The 26,618-nt window shown below is 45.1% G+C and overlaps 1 protein-coding gene across 1 annotated transcript in view; it reads left to right on the top strand.

Annotated features, from left to right (window-relative positions):
- Positions 1–26,618, top strand: part of LOC145415573 (tRNA (uracil-5-)-methyltransferase homolog A-like) — a 495,026-nt gene that overhangs the window by 6,669 nt on the left and 461,739 nt on the right. Inside the window, exon 2 of the mRNA XM_080284796.1 lies at positions 26,357–26,527. Within this exon, the coding sequence (XP_080140922.1) occupies positions 26,357–26,527 (171 nt within the window). The remainder of the gene's footprint in view (positions 1–26,356; positions 26,528–26,618) is intronic.

Genomic DNA, 26,618 nt, shown 5'->3' with positions numbered 1-26,618 from the left:
AGTGTTATATAGTAATAGAAATATAAACTGTGAGTGTTTTTATGAATAATAAATGACAGAACACCAGCGGCGAACTAGCACAACACCAGCGGTGAACTAGCACAAGTGGGAAGGTCATACGCTCTCGTAATTTTCATTGCTTTCACAGTTTTATTTTTTTTTTTTTTTTTTTTATTATTTTTTTTTTTGAGTATGGATGCCAAACTATTTGAGAATCATAGAGTAGTGTTTCTAGTGATAATATCAGGTTGTGGTAATCATATTGTGGGTTGTCGGGAAGTGTAAAGTGGAGACTTAGTTACCCAACTTCAGAGGTCTCCATAAGTCCTACGGTACTCGACGAAGGCTCAACAAACACCCCAGGAGATAGCTGAAGGTATGTGCTATAAGGATATTGGATTTTAATATTCTGGGATTAATAACTGATTTTTGGCAAATATTTTTAGAGAGTCTATTGGAGCGCGAATATGCCCGCTGGAGCCGCAAGAAAAAGCAAAACAAGCCCGCGGTTAAAGGGTTAAGGAATCCCCATATTGAGGTTAGCCATGGTACTGCTGATGTTTTCTATGGACTGGAAACTAAACCAAGTACCAAGCCAGCTGGGGGCTGTTGGGATAAAAGAAATTCGAGTTGCTTATTGAAGTACTGTACAGTATGTGACAGTGAAAGTTTGAGCTTGGAATTGACTCTGTAAAGATATTCAGAAGAAAAATCACTGAAGGACCGTATTTGTGTCTGAATGCCTAAGGGTGATGATTGTGTAGACAGTTACCAAGCTTATAGCCACATTTCACTCATATTAGTACATCCCAGGGTCATCAAATGAAAATGAAACTGTATAGGAACCTTCTTGGTCTCAGTTTTCTTATTAGCCCTTCCATGGCCTTCCGCTATAGTGTGGCTGTCGGCATCGATGCAGTGCTACTTGTAGAATGCTGCATAATTTTTAGGAGGTGAGCAGACGTCTCGGACGTCTTGAGACTGATTTGCACTACACCCCCTCACACCCCATCTGTCAGTTCAGTGCCTGCTGTCATGGTGTGCGGTCATCTGATTTTCACACGTGGCCATGCCTAAACACACAGACAGAAAATCTCATCTTTCTCCTCCCTTGTGACGCACACAGCCACCATTTTACAAATTAAATAAATACAGGCATAAACAGAAAAGACATGAAAAGTGAAAATGCATTTTTTTTTTTGTTTTCTTTTTTTTTTTTTACCTGTTTGCTCAGGTTTGTTGTACTTTTTTGGATAATTTTACATATTCTTTGTCTTGCACAAGCATAACAGAAAAGCTTTCCTTGTTCATGTGATGTTTTCGTGGGTGGGAAAGGCCTCCCTTCCCTTCCCACTAATCAGCTCGTGGAAGGCAGAGCTGTGGAGTCGGAAGCAGTTATGGTGATGCTGGAGACGGAGTCAGATTTGGTAAAAAAGTCCTGACTCCGACTCCGACCCCAACCACCAGTACAGAAATTTTAAACATGATGTAGATATAATATGCAGCTATTGCCTTTCGTATGACAGTTCCTTCAGTTAATTTCTTGTTGCTGCTGCAGTTCTTTTTTTCTTTTCTTGCATTTTCCACATTCTATTTAGGACTTGGTTCTTGGTTCTTGGTGTTGAGTTAGGGCTTTCAATTCCGAGGGGGTCGGAGGAGCCCTTCCGGTGGCTTATGGAGCAGATGTCTTGCCTAGATGCGATGCAGTTGCCTGGACTTCCTTAAGAAGACACACACCAAACGAATGACAGGATACCTTAGGGTACTGTTCAGACCCACACCTCCAAGGAGTACTGGCAGAGTGAAGTCTCGCACACCTAAGATAGACAGACGATCCCTCAATTCTGTGCGCATGGAGTGAAATCTTGGACAGTGCAAAAGAAAGTGGGCAATTGTTTCCTCTTGATCTCTGCACCACTGGCAGTAAGGGTCCGGCACCAGGCGTAGGCGGTGGAGATGGGACGCCAGACCAACGTGTCCAATGCGCAGTCTGGTGAGTGCCACATCCAAGGCACGAGCAGTGGAACGGGCCCAAGGGTGACAAGAGGAGTCCGTGCGGTAAGCCCCTAAGGTGGAGGAGGGGAGCTCTGCTGCCAATTCTGAGTCCCAGGCCTTTCCACTAGCAACCGTCAGAAGCCTGCTACAAGTTGCCTCTTGAAGTGGAAGAGTCTCCACTGCTGCTGAGGTCAAAGCCAGCTTTGCAGCCCTGTCGACTATCTCATTGCCCCTGATGCCCACATGAGATGGTATCCACTGTAGGCGAAGTACCCAATTCTCCTGGAGAAGTTGACTCAGCAGGGTCTGGATCTCATAGAGGAGATGTCTCGCTGACTGTGCCTTGGGGGACACAATAAGGTGCAATGCTGCCAGACAGTCTGTATAAATGACCACCTTCTGGGGTTGGAGATGTGCCTTGATGAAGGCCAAGGCCTTGAAGAGGGCAAAAAGTTCCGACGTGACACTATCATGAAGTGCAGCCAAGCGCCATGTTTGGCAGAGAGAAAGGTCCACTAAGTATATTGCCACAGCAGATGCTGCGGGTGTTGTGGTGTGTGAACCATCAGTAAATACTTCAAAGTATCCCGCATACACCGTGTCCGACAGCTCTCTGTACAATGCTGGTGCTAGATGTCCATCTTGAGATTTGTCAAAAGACTCCGACAGGCAGAATGATACTAGAGATGAGAGGTCCCTCCAAGGCGGTGTTGGGGGCACTGAGGGGAGGGGCTGACGGAGTGGTGGTGGCAGTGAGAGGGACCTGTACGCCCAGAGAGCCCTGATCAAGAGTGGCTGGCGGGACCTCACAGGCCAAGCAGGATGTGACAAAATGACACCCGCCTCCTCGAAGAGCACTGGTAAAGGGTGATGGCGGGAGGAGTGTTGTATGGCCTGGTAGCGGCGGCAAACGAGCTTCGACCTGGTGACATGTAGAGGAGGGACACCACTCTCCGCCTGCAAGGACAGCACGGGGGAAGAACAAAATGCGCCCAGGGCAATGCGTAGGGCGGCGTTTTGGATCGGGTCAAGTTTTCGCAACTGAGTGGAGGATGCTGAACCATAAACTGAGCACCCGTAGTTAATCTTTCCCAAGATGGCAGCACGGTAGTAGCCTAAAAGAAGGTCACGGTTGGCACCCCATTTAGACCCTGCTACACTCTTCATGACGTCTAGCCTCTTGGCGCAGGATGTTCGGAGGTATTCTATGTGGTGACGCCACGTAAGGACTGGCCCATCCAGACGAAGTCCCAAGAAGGTGTGAGTACGGACTACAGGAGGAGATTCAGTGCCTATCCTGACCACCGGCTGAGATGGCATGCAACGCAAGGTGAAGGCCATCACGGCACACTTTGACACCCCGATCTCCAGATCCCATTGGTGAACCCAGTCCTCTAGAGTTGAGACAGCCGCCTGAAGTCTCCTCTGTGCACCTTCCATGGTGGTGTCCCTGCTAATGATAGTCACGTCATCTGCATAAACCAATGTGGAGATGTCCGGATGGTTGGGCAGGTCTGACATCAAAACATTGAAAAGCAAGGGGCTGAGAACTGAGCCTTGGGGCACCCCTCTACGGATGGGACGAGGAGAGGAAGTGGCCCCACCAACAGATACGACATAACTCTTGCCATCCAGATAGTTGACAAACCACGCCAACACTGAACCAGAGACCCCAAGGCGGGAGAGCTTATACAGGATGCCAGTATGTGGCGATGAGTCAAAGGCCCCCTTGATGTCCACGAAAAGGGCCAGCATATATAGCCCCTTGCGGTACGTGTCGTGGATCAGGTATTCCAGCTGGCAGAGTATGTCCAAGGTGCCCCGGCATGGGCGAAAACCACATTGTTCCTCTTTAAGAAGGGATCTAGATTCTAGCCACCATGACAGGCGACGAGCCACCATCCTCTCCAGCAGTTTCCCTACACACGAGAGAAGGGCGATGGGCCTGTATGAAGATGGCTTGGTCGGGTCCTTGCTTGGCTTGAGGAAAGGCAGCAGCATTGAGGACTTCCATTCCACCGGGAATATTCCCTGGCTCCAGCTGCGATTATAAATGTGAAGGAGGCAATCCTGCAGGTTGGGTGTCAGTCGCTGGAGGAATTCATTGGTCACAGAGTCTGGGCCCGCTGCCCTGCCGGTCCGAAGGGCAGACAAGGCGGAGACAAGTTCTGAGGCAGTGAAAAGATTGTCTAGACCAGCAGTTGCAGGGGAAGAGACGCTTCGTTGTATTGCCTCCTCGTACACCGTGGAAGAGGGCAAAGCAGATGGATGGCCGAACTGGGTGTCGAAGAATGACGCCAGATAGTCGGCCTTGGACAGGTCATCAAGCAGGCACAGACCATCCCTGCGGAGTGGATAAGTGTGGGTGGTAGGGCGTCCTGACATAGCCCGTAAGAATCTCCAAGTGCGGGCCGTGGAGGTGGAGAAGGAAAGGCTGGCACAGAAGGAGGTCCAGGCTTGCCGTTTTGCCGACTTGATGGTTCTGGAGCAGATGGCATTAATCCGACGGTACTTGCGCCCCAGTTCTAGGCAAGGGTTGCGGCTCCACATGTGCCAGGCTCGATGACGGGCCCTGACTGCATCCGCTCACTCGACTGACCACCATGGGACTCCTGCTCGGTGTACACAACGGCGAGTTGAACGCTCAAAGACTCTGCCTCCCACCTCAACCAGGAGATGTGCAAACTCCTTAGCCAACAGTGGAGGGGAGCCCCAGCTGCCTGGAAAACAGGAAGCCAGTTCCTTCTGGAATGTGTCCCATTTGTCTCCCACCAACTTCCATCTTGGGCGACAGTCTCCTGACTGCAACGTGGAAAGGCCCGGATAATCATAGAAGACTGGGAGATGATCGCTGCCCATATAGGGACCCACCTCTACAGCTGGACACTGGAACACTGGATCTCCAAGGCAGAGGTCCAAGACTGATGGTCGTCCGGAATGGGGGTCATATCTGGTGTACAGGCCAGGAGGTGTGAGAAGTCCGATGCGTGGGGAGTCTAAGAGTGCCTGAAAAAGAGACGATCCTGATACATTATTGATGGTTAGTGAAGGATCCCAGAGGTGATGATGGGCGTTAAAATCCCCCATGATGAAGGCAGGGGCCGGCAGCTGATGAAAGTAATGTACTAATTCCTCCCGGGACACATCCTGACATGGATTGTAACATAGCACTGACGCCCATCCAGATCTAAGAGCCACCCTTACCGCCAAGACTTCCATCAGGCCACTGGGATATTGGGTAAGAGGCAAACTCACACTCTGGGAGGTCTCCCGAACAGCCAGTAATAGGCCCCCACCCCTCCCCTGAGGGCGGTCGGACCTATAGACTATAAAACCCCCCAGGGTGAGGCGGATGCGGGGTTGTAGCCAGGTCTCACACACCCCTACCACATTTGGTTCCTTTTCAGCCACTAAAATTTTAAAATCCTGTGACTTGTGGACTAGTGAATGAGAATTCCACAGCAGGATTCTTAAGCCACCTGTACCCCCCATGACAGTATCAGGGACAATAGCCGCAGCCAAAGGAGGGAACAGATTTCTATGAGGGACTTCCCCTGTTGGTGTAATGCCAGTGCCTCGGTGAGAAGTGTTATAAAAGAGTTCTCAGAACCTGGACCCTCATCCATTGAAGACAAAGGCTCTGAATTTCGTTGATGTCCTGGATGGGTAGGGTGAAGTCTCCGTCGGCCCAACAAAGGCAGGGCAGGGGTGGGGCCAGAGGAACACTGTTGTGAGGTACCATCATTCCCAATGGTAGCCATATCTGGATCCTGTGGAGGCACCCCCTGGGCTTGAGGGCTGGCAGTGCGGTGACGGTTGTGAAAAACAGTGTGGGGGCGTGATGGTGCCTTATTCACAGTGGTGTCTGCGTGGATAATGACCTCTGCCCCTGATGCGGGGTGGGTGGAGACTCCCAATACATCAGTCAGTCCTAGGTCCTCCTCCTGAACATCATCAGCAAGGACTGCATAGCCATTTGAGGATACACAGTTAGCATAAGTCTTACCTTGCTGAACGAGGGCACTGCGGGGGGCCTGGGAAGGTGTCAGTCGACCTGGCCCACTGGGAGTCGGGGTGCTACGGGACACAGTGTGTAGTTCACGAAGGCACTTGTTGGTCTCCGCAGAGCTGGCACCTGCCTTCCTCATGGTCATGTATATATCGTTGGCCCTCCTGTAGATGGGGCAGACCTTGGACACCACCCTGTGTTCATCACTCCCACAAATAAAACACCTAGGGTCTCTGGTGCATTTCTGGTTGTCCTCTGATCCTGCCCTAAAGGGGTGGTAGCCACTACACATGGAGCACCTAACCTTGTTTCTACAAGTAAGTCGGGTATGACCAAACAGATGGCAATTATGGCAACGTAATATGGGACGGGTGTACTCACCAACCGGGAACGACAAGTACCCGAAGAAGACCCTGGAGGGAAGGGGGCCACGATAGACGAGTCTTACCCATTGTGACTGGCTGGAAGCACTGGGGGCCGGAAAGCGAACCGGAATCCTGGTAACCTCCAAGAGTTGAGAGGCATGGTTGTCTGCAGGGCGCAGCCTCTCTGCTATCACTGAGATGTCCAGTTCTGGGGAAATCGGCCCAATCTTGCCCACTTTTACAGCACCTCCGGGTTCATAACTGGCGCGCCTGCACACCACAGCCCAAGGTCCCAAATTCACCATTTCCTCGGGCTGTTGTTCGAGCTTGGTCAAGTTAGCTGAAAAGATTGTAAAGGATAGGCACGATCCATCCCCCAGTGGCTTGGTGGATCCCTCCACAATGTATTTGGCAAAAGGAGATTCATTGAGGGCATCTGTCACCCTCTGTGGGTGACAAAACACTCTGGATCGGTCCTGGGTCCGCACTATGTAAGTCACCCTTGTCTGCACTGCCACACCTTCCTCTGGAGCTTGAGTGACGGGCTTGGACTGAGGCAACGTTTTCCTGGCCTTCTCAGTCGATCCCGAAGACTTTTCCTCACCCGAGGTTGACATATGGTGGGGTCTTTTTCCGCCCTGCCAGCCGGTGTCCATATCTGCTCCTCCACTCTCCCCTTCCATTATTCACCACTACACACACACACGCACCTTCCCTCCACACAAGAGGTACTAAACACTCTACCCCGTATATCACACTCTACGGTAAGATGTAAGAGCAACGTCACTCCGGGTACCGGGACCAGATCTCCGAAACGTCCGTACGCTACGGCTCTCTCACCCAGCCTCCTATTTAGGACTTGTCTTTGTTCTGTTCTTCTTTTATGTTAAACATAAATATAAGTGCTGCCATCTGTTGACAGAACAACAAGAACAGAATGTAAACAGACACCTCGATCAGCAGATTGATTCCAGAATCTAGAGGTGAGTTTCTTTAATACGAAATTACTAGGAACGTAATGGTTATAGTATGAAGTGACATGGAGGCGTCTGCCAGTGCCTGTAAGCTGTGAGGTGGGAATTTTGAGCATGTGCAAGTCAGTGAAGACACATAATGGCAGATTTATTGTAGAGAAGTCTAAGGGGTTGGAGTTGGAGTCGGACACAAAAGAAATCAAGAAGTCAGAGTCAGGTGTTTTGGGTACTGACTCCACATCCCTGGTGCAAGGTGCGAATCGTAAGTCATCACGCTTTTCAGCCCTCACTGTCCAGCCTGTGTACTCAGGGGATGATATTTATCTCATTTGGGTCTGAAAATAGAAACTTTCGCCTCCCTTTTCCAAGAAACTCCACCACCCAGACTTTAAAAAAAGTTGATAGGCTACTACCATAAACACAATAAACAAAAAAAAATGCAAAATAAATTAATATTTTTTTTTAAACCTTGCATTTTATGTACTGAAAAACTTCAAAATACACATATCTAGTCATTTCTCACCATTTCAGCACAACTGACAATGTTTTCTTGGAAAGAAAAAAAACTGCAATGTTGCATCACAGCAATACCTGCATGTGACTGATATCAGGTGCCTAAATTTGCGCCGCTTCCGCATTCGATTGCACGGCTCAGGATGTGTCTAGGAAGCTCAAAATTGCACTACAAACATTCCTCGATTTTCAAAACTTGAAAAATTGGCCCTGGGATCGGCCAGAGGGTCTTGACAAATTACAGAGGCACAGCCACGGAGTGGTTAACAAAACAAGTTTAGCAATAAAGTAATGGAAACATTGCTGAATGCTTAGCAGTACTAGTGTACAGAATGATGATTACTCAATTTTTAAATCAGAGAAGTCCTGTCAAGAGATGAAATGATAAATCTATTTATCTATCTATTGCCAGATGCCCCAATCCCGTTTGGGGTGGCCACAAACAAATCGCCTCCATGTCACCCTGTCCCCCGCCATTTCACTGCCCTACTCCCAACTCACACACCCCTCTCTCATATACCTCTCCACCCCATCCCTCCATCTCATCCTTGGCCTCCCCCTCCCTCTTCCCCCCTTCACCTCACTCACATACACTCTCTTCGTCAGTCTTTCACCCTCCATCCTCTCCACATGGCCAAACCACCTCAGTGTGTTCCTCCTAACGCTTCCTATCACATCCACATCCACACCACAACGCTCCTTTATATCCTCATTCGTCAGCCTGTCTCTCCATGTGACTCCACAGGCTCCTCTTAAATAACTCATTTCCATTGCTCCCACTCTTCTATCTATCTATCTATTGCCAGACGCCTCAATCCCGTTTGGGGTGGCCACAAACAAATCTCCTCCAAGTCGCCCTGTCCCCTGCCATTACACTGCCCTGCTCCCAACTCACACCCCTCTCTCATATACCTCTCCACCCCATCCCTCCGTCTCATCCTCGGCCTCCCCCTCCCTCTTTCCCCCTCCACCTCACTTATATACACTCTCTTCGTCAGTCTTTCACCCTCCATCCTCTCCACATGGCCAAACCACCTCAGTGTATTCCTCATAACGCTTCCTATCACATCCACATCCACACCACAACGTGTGGTGTGGATGTGGATGTGACTTGATAAATAAACTGAAAATGTTTCATTTATGATGTCAGTTTCTAAAATATCCCTGGCATGTTACCCAGGCATTTTTGGATGGTAATTATCCTTCAGATTTATCTATCCATCCATCCATCCATCATCCAATCCTACGTTGCCCCATGAGGAGCGTAGGCGCCTGGGGCTAGGCAGTTGGTTCTGACATTTAAGATGAGAGTGACCAGCCTAACTCATCCCTGAGTGGCATTACATGAGCAATAAACCCCAACCATCCCTTGGATATAAACCTTCACTGGCTCAATCCGATTGGAGCGCAATAATTACCCACACTAAACCACTAGGTGCCAAATTTGGTTTTGTGGTTACTACCCAGCATAGTAAATGGTTTCCTGGTGTACAGGAAACCATTTGGCCTGTCACTCAGTGTAGAATCACCCACAGGCAGAAAGAAGAGGAAAGAATGAAGGAATGAAAGATGGAAGAGGGAGTGTAAAGTCACCTGTAGGCAGAAGTACAAGGAAAGACTGAATTGAAGAAAGACAGAGGAGGATGGAAGGAAAGAAGGATGGAGGAGAGGAAAGGGCAGACCCCTGAGAGCAGCACAAAAAAAAAAAAGTTATGCTAGATACACATTCTTTGACAATATATCAACCTCCACATAAAATTTGACTGATATGGGATCATTCTAAGTGCTTCCTCATTGATATTTCAGATCAGAAATTAAGGGAAAAGGGTGCTTAAATGGAACACAGTACTCACAGCAGAAATCAAGAAGCAGAATAAATAAGTAGAAGATTGACAACTCTACAGAATTAAAATATGAAGCATGTATCAGAGAGAGAGAGAGAGAGAAAGGGGGGGAATTGAACATAAAAGTTAAAATCGATATTTTTTGTAAATTATAGGGAGAAAGTGCCAGAAGCAGGTGACTGTTCAGAGAGAGAGAGAATGTTGAACATAAAAGTTAAAAAACAATGATATTTTTTATGAATTAAAGAAAGTATCCCAGAAGCAGGTGACTTCAAATATGCCAGCTTTGCCCATTCTGCATCTAGTCATAAGACTGTACTCTCCTTGGTAGATAGTGTGACAGTGCATAACAGTTCTGTATACGGTATGTACCACTTATATTATATACACTCAATCCTGAGTAACACATTTTTGTTCTAACACGCTCAGCAATATGCAACAGGTCATATCAACACGCAGAAAAACTTGAGCTTATGCGGGAAGTCAGCTGGCCTGGTGGTGAAATTTAAAAGTTGCACGCAGTGACGTTGCCCACCAGACACGCCATAATTGGCTGGCTTACATCCACATACCTGTCCTGGGCATACTCAAGGCCATATGGTTAGACGAAAATTAATGGGTTTTGCAATTTTAGGGGACGAAATGGAACAAATGTGTTTGGTAATCAGAAAAAAATTACTCTTTCATCAATGACTTCTCGTTAGTTAGTGTACACTTCCACATTCTTCGTTCGATTTCGCACTTCTCAACACATTTTGGACCAGCTGAGCATATGGCTATCAGTCCTTTCTTGCATCTCACTGACTTTACCTCATACTTTTTTTCTTTTTTTTTAACCCCTTAACCGTGGGGCGTCACTTTCGTGACGCTTGGGAGCAAGGGATCATACCGTGGGGCATCGCTTTTGTGATTCTGTGTTATTTTGAATTCACCCGGGCTTCCAAGTGGGGGCTTGTATCATCTATCAGTACTGCCAATGTCCAACACTAGTCAGCACTCCTAATCTCATCTGTACTCCCATCCATTGTTGACAATTTAGCCATTTCTCCCCGTTCTTGACTCCCCTCCCTACCCCCCCTCCATTACCCTATCCTCTCGCCTGCCCGGCCGTGCTACGCTAAGTAAATCATCCCTGGAATTTTTCACTGATTTCATCCATTGAAATAAGCCCTATGTCCTATTCTTATATCAAATAATATATACAAGAAAGAAATAAGGTAAGTGAGAGTGCCAAGCACCTGGAATTGGCTAATTATCACCTGACAACACCTCACTTGCACTTGTTTGCTAATTTTCGCTGTTTTTTTCCCCTTGAAATATGCTGTATAATCTATTTTCGTAATAAATATACATGTAAGGAGGGAAGGGAGAAGCCTAAGTGATATTTACATTCACCTGGAACTACCTAATTTATAATGTATTGTCTAGATTTCCTGCCAATCCTATCAGTGCTAAACAAAGATGTTTCAAGATCTAACATTGGTAGCTCTGAAAATATATCTCCTAAGTAGGCCTCTAATCTATTTTCGAAATAAATATACATGTAAGGAGGGAAGGGAGAAGCCTAAGTGATATTTACATTCACCTGGAACTACCAAATTTATAATGTATTGTCAAGATTTCCTGCCAATCATATCAGTGCTAGACTTAGCTGTTTCAAGAAGTAATATTGGTAACCCTGAATAACTCCTTAGCAGGCCTCCACGCTAGCCCTCCGTTATCAGGTTACTCTCAACTTCCGAAATGAGAGTACGTATGTTTCTTCTTGCTGACTTCAAGGCCTTTTTTCACCCCCATGCAAATGGCCCTGTGACCTTTACCCCCTACTAAACCTCGTGTGGAAAGAGGTAAAGGGCTGACAATTGATAAAAGAGTGACTACGATCTTTCTATTGAGTAAAACAGTGCAAGTGGAATTGTAAATAATGTGTAAATAATGTGTAAACAGCAAGTGAAAGTAATGAATGTAAATATACGTGAACAATGGAAAACAGTTTTATAAGTTATTTCAAGTGACAGTGCACAACACAGTGTAAATAAAATAGAAATGTAAATAACGTAAATAAAATAGAGAACGTAAATAGAAATGTAAATGAGTAGCATCATAAGAATACGAGTATATACCCTAGGAGTAATGAAAGTGAAAATTTCACTCTAGCATGTCTGAATGCTATGAGTTATGAGAGTGAAGATGAAAGTGACATTCACTCTCAATGCCAGTATACAGGACGAGAAAGTGAATGCTACGTATTTTACTGAAAGAAATTGAATCCCTACAGTGACAATAAACTAATACTACTGAAGGAAACTTATGAATAAAGACTGTAGATATATATAAGTGTTATATAGTAATAGAAATATAAAGTGTGAGGGGTTTTATGAATAATAAATGACAGACTACTAAGAGCGAACTAGTGCCAGTGCGACGATCAGACGCGCTCATAATTTCCATTGCTTTCACAGTGTTTTTTTTTTTTAGTATGGGTCCCAAACTACTTGAAAATTGTAGAATAGTGTTTATAGTGTTTGTATCTGGCTGTGGTAATCATATTACGTGTTGTCGGGAAGTGTAAAGTGGAGACTTTGTTACCCTACTTCAGAGGTCTCCACAAGTCCTACGGTAACTGACGAAGGCTCAACAATCATTCCAGGAGAAAGCTGAAGGTATGTGCCATAGACACATGTAATTTTATTATTCTAGGACTAATAACTGATTTTTGGCAAATATTTTTTGAGAGTCTGTCGGAGCCCAAATAACCCCGCGGCACACGCAAGTCATTGGTAAACAAGCCCGCGGTGTAGGGGTTAATGCAAGAAAGAAGGAACTAAAGGCCAGGGGCCCACAAACCGTTCCATCCAAGAAACAAACAAAAACAGTACAAAAGAGAGCCAGATTCAAGATCCGTTCATTTCGAGATGCCTGGACACACTGCGTTTGGAAGACTGGAGATCAAGTAGGAAATACAGAAAGAGGGAGATAGTTCCAGAGTTGACCTGTTGCATAAATGAAGGACTGGGAGTAATGATTAACTCTTGCATTAGAGAGTTGGACAGAAAAGGCATGAGAGTTTGTTGCTAGACGGGTGCTATGTGCCCATCGTAGAGGTGGAGGGATGCAAGCAGACATTTCAGAGGAGCAGCGACCATTGAAGTAGCGATAGAAAAGAGATAAAGATGCAACAGTGTGACGAAGTGACAAAGGTTGTAGGGAGCCAGTAAGAGGAGAAGAGTTGATGAGACGAAAAGCCTTTGACTCCACCCTATTGAGAAGAGCTGTATGTGGGGAGCCTCCCCACACATGAGAGTTGTACTCTAAACAGGGGCAAATCAAACCTGTGCATAAAGTCAACAACTGTGCAGGAGTAAAGAAGGAACGGAGTTGGCTTAGCACACCTAATCTCTTGGAAGCAGATTTTACAAGAGGTGCAATATGATCTTTCCAAGATAAATCCCGATGAATGGAACCCCAAGCAAGTTCAAGGATGATGCAGGATTGAGCTGGATATTATTAAACATTAGTGGGTACTCCTATGGAAGATTGTGTCGGGTTGATATGTGTAAAAACTGAATATTTGATGCATTAAAAACAACAAGATTATTTTTACCCCAGTCAGAGATACGAGCCAAGTCAGACATTAGGTTTGCCATAGCCTCATCCCTTGTCTGTTGAAGCAACTGCTAAGATGGATGTTGCGGGAACTGATTGGAAAGGTGAAGGGTGGAGTTGTCAGCATACAAGTGGATAGGGTTAGATATACAGCTTAGAGGGTCATTGATGAATAGAAGGAAGAGAGTCAGTGATAGGACAGAGCCCTGAGGAACACCACTATTGATAGATCTAGGAGAAGAACGATGGCCGTCTACAACAGCGGTTATAGAACGACCAGAAGAAAGCTAGAGATGAAGGCACAGATAGAAGGATAGAAACCGTATGAGGGGAGTCTGGGAATTAAAGATTTATGCCAGACTTGATCGAAAATCTTTGAGATGTCATGTGTGATGGCAAAGCTTTCGCCAAAGTCCCAAAAGGAGGATGGCCAGGAGTCTGAAGGGTAGATGAGAAGATCACCAGTTGAGCGTCCCTGACGGAATCCATACTGATGATCAGAAAGGTTGTGATAGGAAAGATGCTTTAAAATTATTCTGTTAAGAATTGACCCGAAAACTTTTGAGACACAGGATGTTAAAGCTATTGGACGATAGTTAGAGGGTTGGGAATGGTCACCCTTCTTTAAGACTGACTGAATGAGAGCAGACATCCGGCAAGAAGGAAAGGTACAAGTTGACAGACAAAGGCGAAAGAGTTTACTTAGGCACGGTGTAAGCACAGAAGCACAGTTCTTGAGGACTACAGGAGGGACTCCATCAGGCCCATATGCCTTGTTAGTCTTAAGGCCAGTGATAGCAGAGAATACATCAGCTGAAGAAATTTTAATGTCAGCCATGAGGAAGTCAGAGGGGGGAAGTGATGGAGGAACAACACCAGAATTGTCTAAGGTGGAATTGGAGGAGAAAGTCTGAGTGCAGGGATCTTCTTTATCAGTAGAATAAATAGTTACAGAGCCATCAGAATAGAAAAGAGGAGGGAAGGGTGATGAGGTAAATTTGTTAGAAAGGTTTTTGGCAAGATGCCAGAAGGAGCGGGAAGAATTCGCGGTAGAGAGTTGAGGGCATTTAGTATGGATGACATTATTTTTAGAAGAGCGAAGAACAGATTTGGCACGATTCCAGGCAGAAACATAAGCAAGATGTGATTCAGGGGTGGGTTGGTTTTGGTACCTTTTATAGGCCCTCTCCTTGTTGTGGACAGCATCAGAACGAGTGTGATTAAATCAAGGCTTTCTTACATTAGTGAAAGGATATGAGAAGGGAATGTATGCATCCAGGCCTGAGAGAATATCCTCCGTAATACGCAAGGCACACTCAGATGGCTCCCGGCCATGGAAGCAGTAATCATTCCATGGAAAATCAAAGAAGTACTGCCTGAGGGCCTCCCAGTCCACAGGTCCAAAGTGCCACAGACGACGTTTCTTTGGAGGGTCCTAAGGCCGTACCAAAGCAGTAGGACAGGTCAAGGTAATTAGGTTGTGATCAGAGGAGCCCAGTGGAGAGGAAAAATTAACAGTGTAAGCAGAAGGATTAGTTGTAAGAAAGAGGTCAAGTATGTTGGAGCTCTCTCCAAGGCAGTCAGGTGTATGGGTAGGGTGCTGTACAAGCTGCTCTAGGTCATGAAGGATAGAAATGATGTAGGCTTGTTCACCAGGTGGATCAGTGGAAGGAGAGGAGAGCCAAAGATGGTGGTGAACATTGAAATCTCCTAGAATGGAGATTTCAGAGAAAGGAGAAATGGATAGAATGTGTTCCATTGTAGAAGTAAGATAGTTAAAGACTTCTTTGATAGTCAGTAGAATTAGGAGATAAGTAAACAGCGCAGGTATATTTAGTCAGAGAATGACAAGAAAGCCGAAGCCAGAGAGTAGAGAATTCAGAAAAATCAAGTTCAGGAACAGGAGAGCAAGATAAAGCGTTGTGTGCGTATACACAACGACCACCTTTGGCTTTGAAATGAGTATAGAGTAATTGCATGCATGTACACAAAAACCACCTTTGGCTTTGAAATTAGTATTAGAGAAAGTAGGAGGAAACAGAAAAGGGTTTGCTGTCAGTTGCCTCAGACAGCTGAGTCTCAGACAGGAAGAGAATGTGAGGTTTTGAGTAGGAGAGATGATGTTTGATAGAGAGAAAGTTAAAGGAAAGGCTGTGAATGTTGCAGAAATGAAGATGAAGTGAGTCAGACAGTGGTTCCAGGCATCTCTCTGAGTTGTCACTGGGAGAGGGGCTGATGGTGGGGGAATTTATGGTCCCTCCCCTCCCGGGGGGGGCCATAATTTTGCTATTTTAAGGGATGAAATGGAATGAAAATGTTTTCCTATCAGAAAAGAATTACTTTCATCCATGTGTTCTCATAAGTTATAGTTCAGTTCTACATTCTTCATTCAATTTCACTCTTCCCAACATATTTCAGACAGACTGAGTACAGTATATGGCTATCAGTCCTTTCTTGTGTCACATTGAGTTCTGCTCATGCTGTGCAGTAATTTTTTTTTTTTTTTTTTTTTTGAGAGTCGAGCGAGGACATTGACCCTTAGGCATTTCACAAGATCAGTCCCAGCCACCCAGAAAGCAGCACATTGTCATGTATGCCTAGAATTATGAGATAGTAAAGGAGATAGTACAGGGAAAGAGGCAGGTAGAAATGACAAAAATGTATGGTATGAAAGAAAACAGCATCGGAACGATTTGGAAGGACCTGGAGAAGATAAAGAAGAATGTGTTAGGGAATCCTGGTGATGCGAATGAGGCAGTAGTGTGTCACGAATCAGTTCGCGACATTTCCCTTTTGTGAGAAGCCACGAACTATTAGTGGAAAACTCACTGTGTATCGCTCAGCTAACCGTTTCTCCCTCCATTTCGGAGTATACTTTTCAAAACATTCGTCACCATTTTCAAAGGTGACCGATTAGTGCACGTCACTAAGTGCTGTACTGAGCGATACTATTGTTTTTTATTGTTCGCCCCTGCTCATTCGACCGTTAAAAAAATGCGGCCGAGTGCTCCGCTTTTGTTCCCACGACTTACTCAGTCCAGTTGTTGCTGCGACGGAGAGAGGTCCTGTGTTAGCAGTGTGAGGTCAGCTAGTACCCAAACTCCACAGTTCTTCAGTACTTCCATCCTAGTTCAGCTTGGGTGATACGCAGCATTCATCGACTATAGTATTTCTTTTGTGTATTTCCTAGTTATAAGAGTTTAATTAAGGTGTTTTTTTTTCTAGACGTAAGTATTTAGCTATTGCGTGAGTGAGTGAGTGCGTCTCATTTAATTTGATTTGAATTGTAACGTTAAATTTATTTTTTGTAATTAATAAATTTAACAGTTCCTTTCTCGAGCTTAATGTAAAGTAAAATCTTGTTTCATTTCTCCATAATTAAGCTTATTTTCCATATAGCTCCTAGCTTGCATAAACGTTTGCTTTCATAACTGGTACTTAGACCAGTCTTGTTGTATTAACTTAATATCCGTTGTGCCACCTGGGAGTTAAGCATCGGCAAGAACCTGATGTTAGTATTAGTTATTTATTGTCAGGGGTGATGTAACTTTCTCCAGAGGCTAACATTACAGTAATTCAGCAATTGTGAGTAATTAGTCTCTGCGTGTACTGTTGAGAAAGTTTATAAATTCTCGTTCTTGAGAATCTTAGCAAGTCAGCGTAAAGAAATCGTTGCTTGATGTAGCAAGACAATCATTGTCTCTGCTCTTCAATATTATTGAATATTATTATCAAATTAAATAATATTTAACCAATTATTTTCAAAATTATTCAGATATTTTAAAAACCCCGTGACAATTGGCGACCTCATTCCAGGATATTAACTCCTAGCTCTAAAGCTATTCACGAGATAGTGCTCACTCATTCATATTTAGGTATTTACCATTCAAGTTTATAGGCACAAGCTTACTGGTATTTACCCTTAATTTAGCAAGTGTATTTTGCTTTATTAATCAATAGAGTACTTAACTCGTTTATTCTTGGTAACGCCAGACGATTTTATTCGCTCCTGGGAAGTCGCCGTACCCATTGTGTTTATTATTGACAATAGTCTTCCCAGTCATTTACATTTTTTATTTATTCTTTGCCAGTTAACTGGATAAGACTGGTCACCACTAGCTTGTGTCTGTACTCTTTATTTGTGTTTATTGGCATTCGTTTGCGAAGCAGCAATCAGTACTGAGTCGCTAGTTATTTAGATTGAGTTAGCGACATGGCTACCACCATAATTTTACAGGAAGCCAAAGATATGGGCCTTACGGACCCAACTGAAATCAAAGAATACATACTCTCACGGTTCAATTACGAGCAAGAACGTGAGAAAGATGCTCGTGAAGAGCGTAGAATTCAGCGCGAATACGAGCGAGAACAGCGTGAACACGAGCAAAAACAGCGCGAATACGAGCGAGAACAGCATGAACACGAGCAAAAACAGCGCGAACTCAACTTGGAACACGAGCGAGAACAGCGTGAACACGAGCAAAAACAGCGCGAACTCGACTTAGAACACGTGCGGGAACAACGTGAATATGAACGTGCCGAACGTGAAGCACGCGAGAAACATGAACTTGAAGTGCTGAAGCTCAAGCGAGATTCCTTGGCTTCAGACACATCTGGTGCAGTTGGTTCAAGCTCCACGAGCGCTCTCCCTGCACATGTTATGGCGACCCCACACATCAAGCTTCCCCCATACAAAGATGGCGAGCGAATCGAGCCATACATAGCTCGATTTGAAGACATGGCTCAGCTTTACCAGCTCGATGATGCAGCTAAGCGGCTTCAGTTTCTTAGCCTGTTTGAGGGCCCTGCCCTCGATATTCTCCACAGAATTCGTGGAGACAATCTCACGTATGAAGTGATGAAAGCTGCACTCATTAAGGCGTATGGTCTCACAGTAGACGACGCCAAAGCTCAGTTCATGCGAGCTCGTCTCCAAGACAAGGAGACAGCTGTTCAGTTCCTCGACCGTCTCACTGTTTACCTAGGTGAGTGGATGGAGAAAGATGAAACTCCTTCCACGCGTGAGGGGATAATTGACCTTATGCTGCGTACACAGCTAGAGAGGTCATGGCCTGCTGAGCTCATAGCACAGCTTAAGATCTGCCAGGTGAAAGATGCCAGCCAAATGGTAGAGAAGGCTGACGCATTCTTTACTGCATACGGGTATCAAGCTCGTAAGCAAAACACCTGGAGCAGAAAAGATACTGCCAAGTCTGGGAAGCCGTCTCAGACTGAATCCCAGCACTAAGGCCATTCTCAGAGTAATGGTCAAGGTCCAAGCAAACCACAGAAGGACCAGGGGCAAAATACACAGCAGCCTGCTTGGAAGCGGTACAACAAGCACCCCAACCAGCAACAGTTCCCCAAGCAGCAGCAACAGCAATACAAGGACAAGCCACGTAACCCTCAGTCAGGTCAATTAGTGTATCGGAGGCAGGAGGCAAATGCAGCCTTCATTCCACAAGTACCCGGTGGTGCCATCTCTACCAGTACAGGTACTTCACAACAGTTCACAAGTCCCCCTCCGACCATGAACTCTCCTCAGACACCTAGTTCCCAGGGTGCCACGTTTGCCGCATCGGTTGTTCCGCAGTCTCATGAATGACTGGCTGCTACCTCCTCAGACCCTTCCACCAGCAACACTGCCTTTCTTGTTCAGCCAGGGTCTGTGGGAGGTGTTTCTGTAAATGTCCTGAGGGACAATGGCTCCTCAGGTTGCTCTGTTAAGCAGAGTTTAGTTCGGCCTGATGAGTATACAGGTCGACAGATCCAAGTTAGACTTATTGATGGATCAGTGAGATTGTTCCCTGAGGCACGTATCCAGGTGGCGTCTCCATTTTTCACTGGCTTGACAGCTGCAGTTGTCATGCCAGAACCTTTATTTGACCTCATCTTAGGCAACATACCTGGCATCAAAAATAGTTGTGCCGTAGATGTTGCTACTCAGACTTCGGCTGCTGCGATAACACGAGCCATGGCCAAGGCTCCAAATCGCGTCACTCCGTTGACCGTCGCAACGCCGCAAGATCTGATTCGTAGTCAAGATGTTGTCCAAGAGCAACAGACTGACTCGACACTTGCCTCAGTGCGCAAGAAGCTGGAGGGTAAAGTGATCAAGTATTCACGGGGAGGTCAAGCCAGGTTCCTTCGTAAGCGAGGACGGCTGTACCGTGAGTCACAGACACCCCAGGGTGAGGTTTGACTGCAGTTTGTCGTTCCTGCAAAGTATCGCCGAGCAGTGTTTGAATTAGGTCACTGTTCAGCGATGGGAGGTCACATGGGTCAAAAGAAGACCTCTGACCGCATCCATGCTGACTTTTTCTGGCCAGGAATGGGACAGGAAATAACGAGGCTCGTACGTTCCTGTGATGTGTGTCAGCGTACCACTGACCGGGGACGTGTCCGTCCTGCGCCATTGAAGCCAATGCCCATAATCTCTGAACCATTCGAGAGAGTAGCAGTTGACATAGTTGGGCCATTCTCTCCTAGGGCTAGTGATGGATCAAAGTATATCCTCACTATAGTTGATTTCAGCACACGGTGGCCTGAAGCTGTGGCCCTTAACCCTTTAACCGCGGGTGTCATTCCAGAATGACGTTGCAAAAACTGGACCAAACCGCGGGTGTCATTCTCGAATGTTTGTGAATATTTTCAATACCCCGCGTTTTTTCCGTGCGCCAATTGTTTCAAGGGAGAGTAGCTATTAAGTTCTTTCACTCCAGCCGACCCCCACCTCCCTCTTCCCCCCCCTGGGGCCCCACCTCCCACCCCCTGGGCCCCCCACCCCACCCCTGACCAAGCGCGCATCAGTATCTGTCCAGCTGTGTGAGTGACAACACATGTTGATGTGGCAGTGAAGTGCAGGCAATTACAGTGCCTTTTACCTGTCTCAGTGAACACAGAGTGGGTGTTTATCGTATGTGCAGTGTTCATATATGTTTATAGTATTATTATCAGAATGTGATTGGCATTTGGTAATGGTGTGTGAGCGAAAAATAGTGATTACAACACCGCTGATGTGGCAGTGAAGTGCAGGCAATTACAGTGCCTTTTACCTGCCTCAGTGAACACAGAGTGGGTGTTTATCGTATGTGCAGTGTTCATATATGTTTATAGTATTATTATCAGAATGAGGTTGGCATTTGGTAATGGTGTGTGAGCGAAAAATAGTGATTACAACACCGCTGATGTGGCAGTGAAATGCAGGTAATTACAGTGCCTTTTACCTGCCTCAGTGAACACAGAGTGGGTGTTTATCGTATGTGCAGTGTTCATATATGTTTATAGTATTATTATCAGAATGAGGTTGGCATTTGGTAATGGTGTATGAGCGAAGGTAATGATGTGTGAGCGAAAAATAGTGATTTTACACCCCTCACTTCTAACGGCACTGCCCGTCCTGTGAAAGTCAACAAAGTCATGAAACCAACATCAATGGAAAGCTGAAGGTTAGTACTTTCTAATGGTACCTTATTTTTTTCTCTAGCTTTATTCTGTGCAGAGTTATTAAGGTTTAAAGGTTTGTTTACATTTGGCTGAAACCCCCGCGGGAGAGGACAGTCAGACCAAAACAATACCCGTGGTTAAAGGGTTAAGAATATAGAGGCCGTCACTGTTGCTGAGGCATTAATTGAAGTGTTCTGTCGTGTAGGTATCCCTAAGGAGGTCTTGAGCGACCGGGGTTCGCAGTTCACTTCGGCAATGATGAACGAAACGTTCAGGTTGCTGTCCATCCGAGGCTTACGAACTACGCCGTATCATCCCATGTGTAACGGGTTGTGTGAGAGGTTCAATGGAACTCTCAAGAAGATGTTGAGGCGCATGACCGCCGAACAGCCAAAGGAATGGCCGCAGTTCATTGCTCCTCTTCTATTTGCTTATCGAGAATCCCCACAGCATTCATTGAAATTCTCACCCTTTGAACTGGTGTATGGGAGGTTGGTCCGAGGCCCACTTCAAGTCCTTCGTGAGTTATGGGACGATGAAGAACCCGACCCTGAAGTCAAGACCACCTACACCTACGTCCTTGATTTGGCTGACCGCCTCCAGTCGACGTGCGAGTTAGCTAAGGAAGAACTGATTAAGGCGCGTGAAGTTCAAAAGGCATATTACGATAAGAAGGCAAAGCTTCGGAAGTTTAGTCCAGGCGATAAATGCTTGGTATTACTCCCCACTGCCCAGAACAAGTTGTTGGCGCAGTGGAAGGGTCCATTCGATGTAGTAGAGCGCATTTCAGACCTCAACTACATAATACAGATGGGGAATCTTCGTAAAAGGTTCCACATTAACATGTTGAAGGCCCCGAGGAGACTGGCCTACTAGTAGCTGATGATAGTGACCAGCCACTGGAAGAAACCGGGGCAGCTGCGGTGATCCCAGCTGATGACCATGATGACGAGCCCTTAACCGCTCAGTCCCATCAGGAAGAGACTGTCGGAGATGTTTTACTTAACCCTGACTTAGCAGTAGGGGACCAAAATGCCTTATGGTCATTGCTCTGTCAGTATGCTGATGTCTTCTCAGACCAACCTAGACTTGCAAAGGTTGCGTGTCATAAAATTGAGTTGACCAGCAATGCTCCTATTAAGGTTAAGCCATATCCGATTCCCATGCGACTACAGGGTGCAGTAGATAAGGAAATTGCTGACATGGAGACTGCAGGCATTATCGAAAAGTCCTCATCTCCTTACTGTAGTCCGATGGTAGTAGTCCGCAAGAAAGATGGTGGAGTCAGGATATGTGGTGACTATAGAAGGCTCAATGCAATCACTAAAGTGGATGCTGAGCCAATGGGTGACCATATTGCCATCTTCTCCAAGCTGGCAGGGTCACGATATTTCACGAAGCTTGACCTAGCGAAGGGATTCTTCCAGATTCCCCTTCATCCTGAGAGTCGTCAGTTCACTGCCTTTGCTACTCCTAGGGGTTGTACCAGTATAAAGTCCTCCCATTTGGACTTACCAATTCCCCAGCAGTATTCAATCGTGCCATGAGACAAGTGCTCCATGGTATTGTAGGAGTAGAGATGTTCGTTGACGATGTCCTCGTTCATTCCGCCACATTGGAGGAGCACCTCAGACTCTTGGAAATTGTCTTCAGTAGACTCCAGAGTTTCAACATGACTGTGAAGCCTAGCAAATGCAAGATTGCTCACAGTGAGGTGGAGTTCCTCGGTCATATTGTTGGCAACAATCACTGCAGGTGTCAGGGTGACAAGATCAGGAAAGTTAGAGAAGCCCCGAGACCCGTGACCAAGAAACAGGTTAGGGCATTTCTTGGCCTAGTGGGATATTATAGGAGTTTTATCCCCAACTTTGCTCTCATTGCCCAACCGTTGTACGAAGTGCTACGGAAATATGCTCCAAACACCATTGAGTGGGGAGAAGCGCAAGAGAGATCCTTTATTGCTCTTAAGAACATGTTGTGCAAGGAGCCTATCTTGCAGTTGCCTGATTCCAGCAAACCTTTCATACTGCGCACTGATGCTTCACAAGATGGAGTAGGTGCCGTATTGATGCAGGAATCGGAAGGTGGAATCTTCCCAGTGGCATACCACAGCCGTAGGCTAAAACCTGCCGAGAGGAATTACAGTACTGTTGAGAAGGAACTCTTGGCTGTGGTTGATGGTGTTAAAAAATATTATTATTATCTTTTTGGGGCACCATTTACTCTGGAAACTGATCATATGCCACTCACTAGCCTTAGCACGACCAAGACGGCTAATGCAAGATTGACACGCTGGACACTGTATTTACAGCAGTTTAACCTTGTTGTGAGATACATCAAGGGAAGTGATAACGTAGGTGCAGACCTGATGTCTCGCCTGCTAACTGCTGACTAATATGGGCAATTGTTGCATGCTGGGTTCCGTAAGATAGGCATCCTAAGCGATTTGAGTAATCCAAGGACCAGCCTGGTTCCCAGTTAAAAGTGTAGACCAGACGTCTCACTCGTCGGCCCTACAGGACACAGTATATCCAGGGCTTGTACATACGTGTATACCATAAGTTAAGGGGGAAGTTTGAGAACCTTGCAGAGACAGTCCGAGGCTGTGTATGAATTACCTTGTGGAATGTCTCGAGCTGTGGGCCTGTCTGAGGATTCCCAGAGAATGCACATTACCCACATGAGTGTTCACACCCACGGTGGGTGTTAAAACGTGACCTGCCCGAGATTGCGTAGCGATTTTCAGCTTCCTGTATTACTCGTAAGTGTAGAATTAGGTTAACCAGTGAACCGCCCGTTCTAAGCAATTTGTGAATTCAAGAACTGGCACGTTACCTGGTTAATAATGTTAGGTTAACTAGTAAACTGCCCGTTCTAAGAGATTTGAGTAATTCAAGAATTGGCACATTTCCTAGTTAATAAGCGTTAACCAGTAAGCTATAAGGGTTCTAAGCAATTTGTGAATTCAAGAATTACGTTTCCTGGTTAATAATGACATAAGTACTGATTGCTAGGCAGAGAGAGAGAGAGAGAGACAGAAATAACAGTTTTGATGCTCCACCTTAATTCCTTTCGCAGGTGTAGCTGGTGGGTGCAGCATTGCCGGGCAGATCAGCTGGCCATTCCTGTTGCATGCTGCCGCCCCTTCTCTTCTGCCTCGTCATCATTATTTACTATAAATTTGTATTACTGTGTCATTTTACACGTAGGTACAGTTACACTACAACTGTCACACCTACACCGTGTATTACATACACTACACTACATAACAATTAGTTGTTAATGTAAATGTAGCGAACTTTCGCTCAGTTTGACCTGAGTACAGGATTTTCACAGTCGTCACGGAGTTTTTCCCTCAAGCTTGTTTCTATTAACGTAAATACGAGGTTTTTTCGCTCACTGGCGACTGCGACTTTCTCCTGTAGCAGGATAGCACACACACCACAGTGTGAATCTTGTGCGAATGACTTAGGATGTGTACATATATATATATATCCACAATTTTTTCCCATAAGGAAAAAATTTAACTTTGTAAGGGCGTAATGTCACGAATCAGTTCGCGACATTTCCCTTTTGTGAGAAGCCACGAACTATTAGAGGAAAACTCACTGTGTATCGCTCAGCTAACCGTTTCTCCCTCCATTTCGGAGTATACTTTTCAAAACATTCGTCACCATTTTCAAAGGTGACCGATTAGTGCACGTCACTAAGTGCTGTACTGAGCGATACTATTGTTTTTTATTGTTCGCCCCTGCTCATTCGACCGTTAAAAAAATGCGGCCGAGTGCTCCGCTTTTGTTCCCACGACTTACTCAGTCCAGTTGTTGCTGCGACGGAGAGAGGTCCTGTGTTAGCAGTGTGAGGTCAGCTAGTACCCAAACTCCACAGTTCTTCAGTACTTCCATCCTAGTTCAGCTTGGGTGATACGCAGCATTCATCGACTATAGTATTTCTTTTGTGTATTTCCTAGTTATAAGAGTTTAATTAAGGTGTTTTTTTTTTCTAGACGTAAGTATTTAGCTATTGCGTGAGTGAGTGAGTGCGTCTCATTTAATTTGATTTGAATTGTAACGTTAAATTTATTTTTTGTAATTAATAAATTTAACAGTTCCTTTCTCGAGCTTAATGTAAAGTAAAATCTTGTTTCATTTCTCCATAATTAAGCTTATTTTCCATATAGCTCCTAGCTTGCATAAACATTTGCTTTCATAACTGGTACTTAGACCAGTCTTGTTGTATTAACTTAATATCCGTTGTGCCACCTGGGAGTTAAGCATCGGCAAGAACCTGATGTTAGTATTAGTTATTTATTGTCAGGGGTGATGTAACTTTCTCCAGAGGCTAACAGTACAGTAATTCAGCAATTGTGAGTAATTAGTCTCTGCGTGTACTGTTGAGAAAGTTTATAAATTCTCGTTCTTGAGAATCTTAGCAAGTCAGCGTAAAGAAATCGTTGCTTGATGTAGCAAGACAATCATTGTCTCTGCTCTTCAATATTATTGAATATTATTATCAAATTAAATAATATTTAACCATTTATTTTAAAATTGCTGTGATATTATAAAAACCCCGTGACATAGTGAAAGTTCATAATGTCCTGAAGCTGACTGAGAAGCTCATAAGGCATTTTGTGGAGCATCAGAGAAAGAACAACTAGCCATATTCTCAGTCGTTCCACAATGTGTTTGAAAGTGTGAAATCAAATGAAGAATGTGAAACAGTGCTAACTTTTTAGGACACTTGGATGAAAAAGCAATTTTTTTTTTGATTAGCAAACATTTTTGTTCCATTTCGTCCCCTAAAATTCCAAAACCCATAAATTTTCGCTAAAGCATACGGCCTAACGTCCCTACTGAAGGCCACATGATACAAGAAGGCAAAACTTTTTGGCAACAACAACACTGGGGGTCAAGGTGGGGGGAGAGTGCCATGGAGCTGTGCTTCAACAACCCTAGGGTACCCAGCCCAACTTTTGCTTTTATTAATGCTATTTTTAATACCATTAATGTTCTTAATTATGATAGTTATATCTCTTTCCTTGTTTTACCTGATGGTGGGTATAAGTAGAGGGTAATTTACATGGGGTAGGATGGTAAGAAGAGGTAAAAGTGAGAGTTTTGGAAAATAGCCCAAACACATTGTACTGTTATATATGCAAACATATTGTTTGAATGATGCAGGGATGAGTAGCATCGTCTTTGTCTAGTCCCTATTGTCCACGGTACTTGAGGGTTGAGTGCATTTATCATCAGCTTAGCCCAGTTACCATAATTCAAGTAGGATGGTGAAATCCACAATTAAGCACTGATTCAAGTAGGATGGTGAAATCCCAATTAAGCACTCTAACCTCTGTAAGATAGTACAAGAACACTCATACAGTTTTCTAACCTCTGTAAGATAATCATTAATGTATACAAGAACACTCATAGTTTTTTTTTTTTTTTTTTTTTTTTTTTGCCATTGGAAGTACATACCTTGAAGGGGGCAAGGTTGCCAAATCCCCCAAAAGAAAGACAAGTGGGCTTATTCACTACTCATATTTCTACATCATGTTCATATCTCCATGATACAGTATATTAGTATACTGTAATTTTTTCCTGACAGCACCTGAAAAAGCTGCTAAATGAGACACTGCAACTGGGTGCCCACAAAGTGAAGCCTGCTGGTCATAGAAGAAACTGGGCCTATATTGCTTTCAGGGATGAGGCAGCCAGGACACATGCTATGACAGTGCTTCAGGGGTACAAGTGGAAGAAAGCAACATTCTCAGTAACTGTGAGTTGTGTGTTTGGTGTCATTCTGTCTTCAAGATGTTTTAATAATTTTTGATGGTATAATAAATATAACTTTATCAGTCATCCTTTGT

The sequence above is a fragment of the Coenobita brevimanus genome, chromosome 13 (genome assembly GCF_032717465.1).
Source record: "Coenobita brevimanus isolate Jiangsu-jjx chromosome 13, ASM3271746v2, whole genome shotgun sequence".
Classification (NCBI taxonomy): Eukaryota; Metazoa; Arthropoda; class Malacostraca; order Decapoda; family Coenobitidae; genus Coenobita; species Coenobita brevimanus.
The sequence above is the reverse complement of the archived record's forward strand: the minus strand, read 5'-3'. Positions and strand labels throughout refer to the sequence as shown.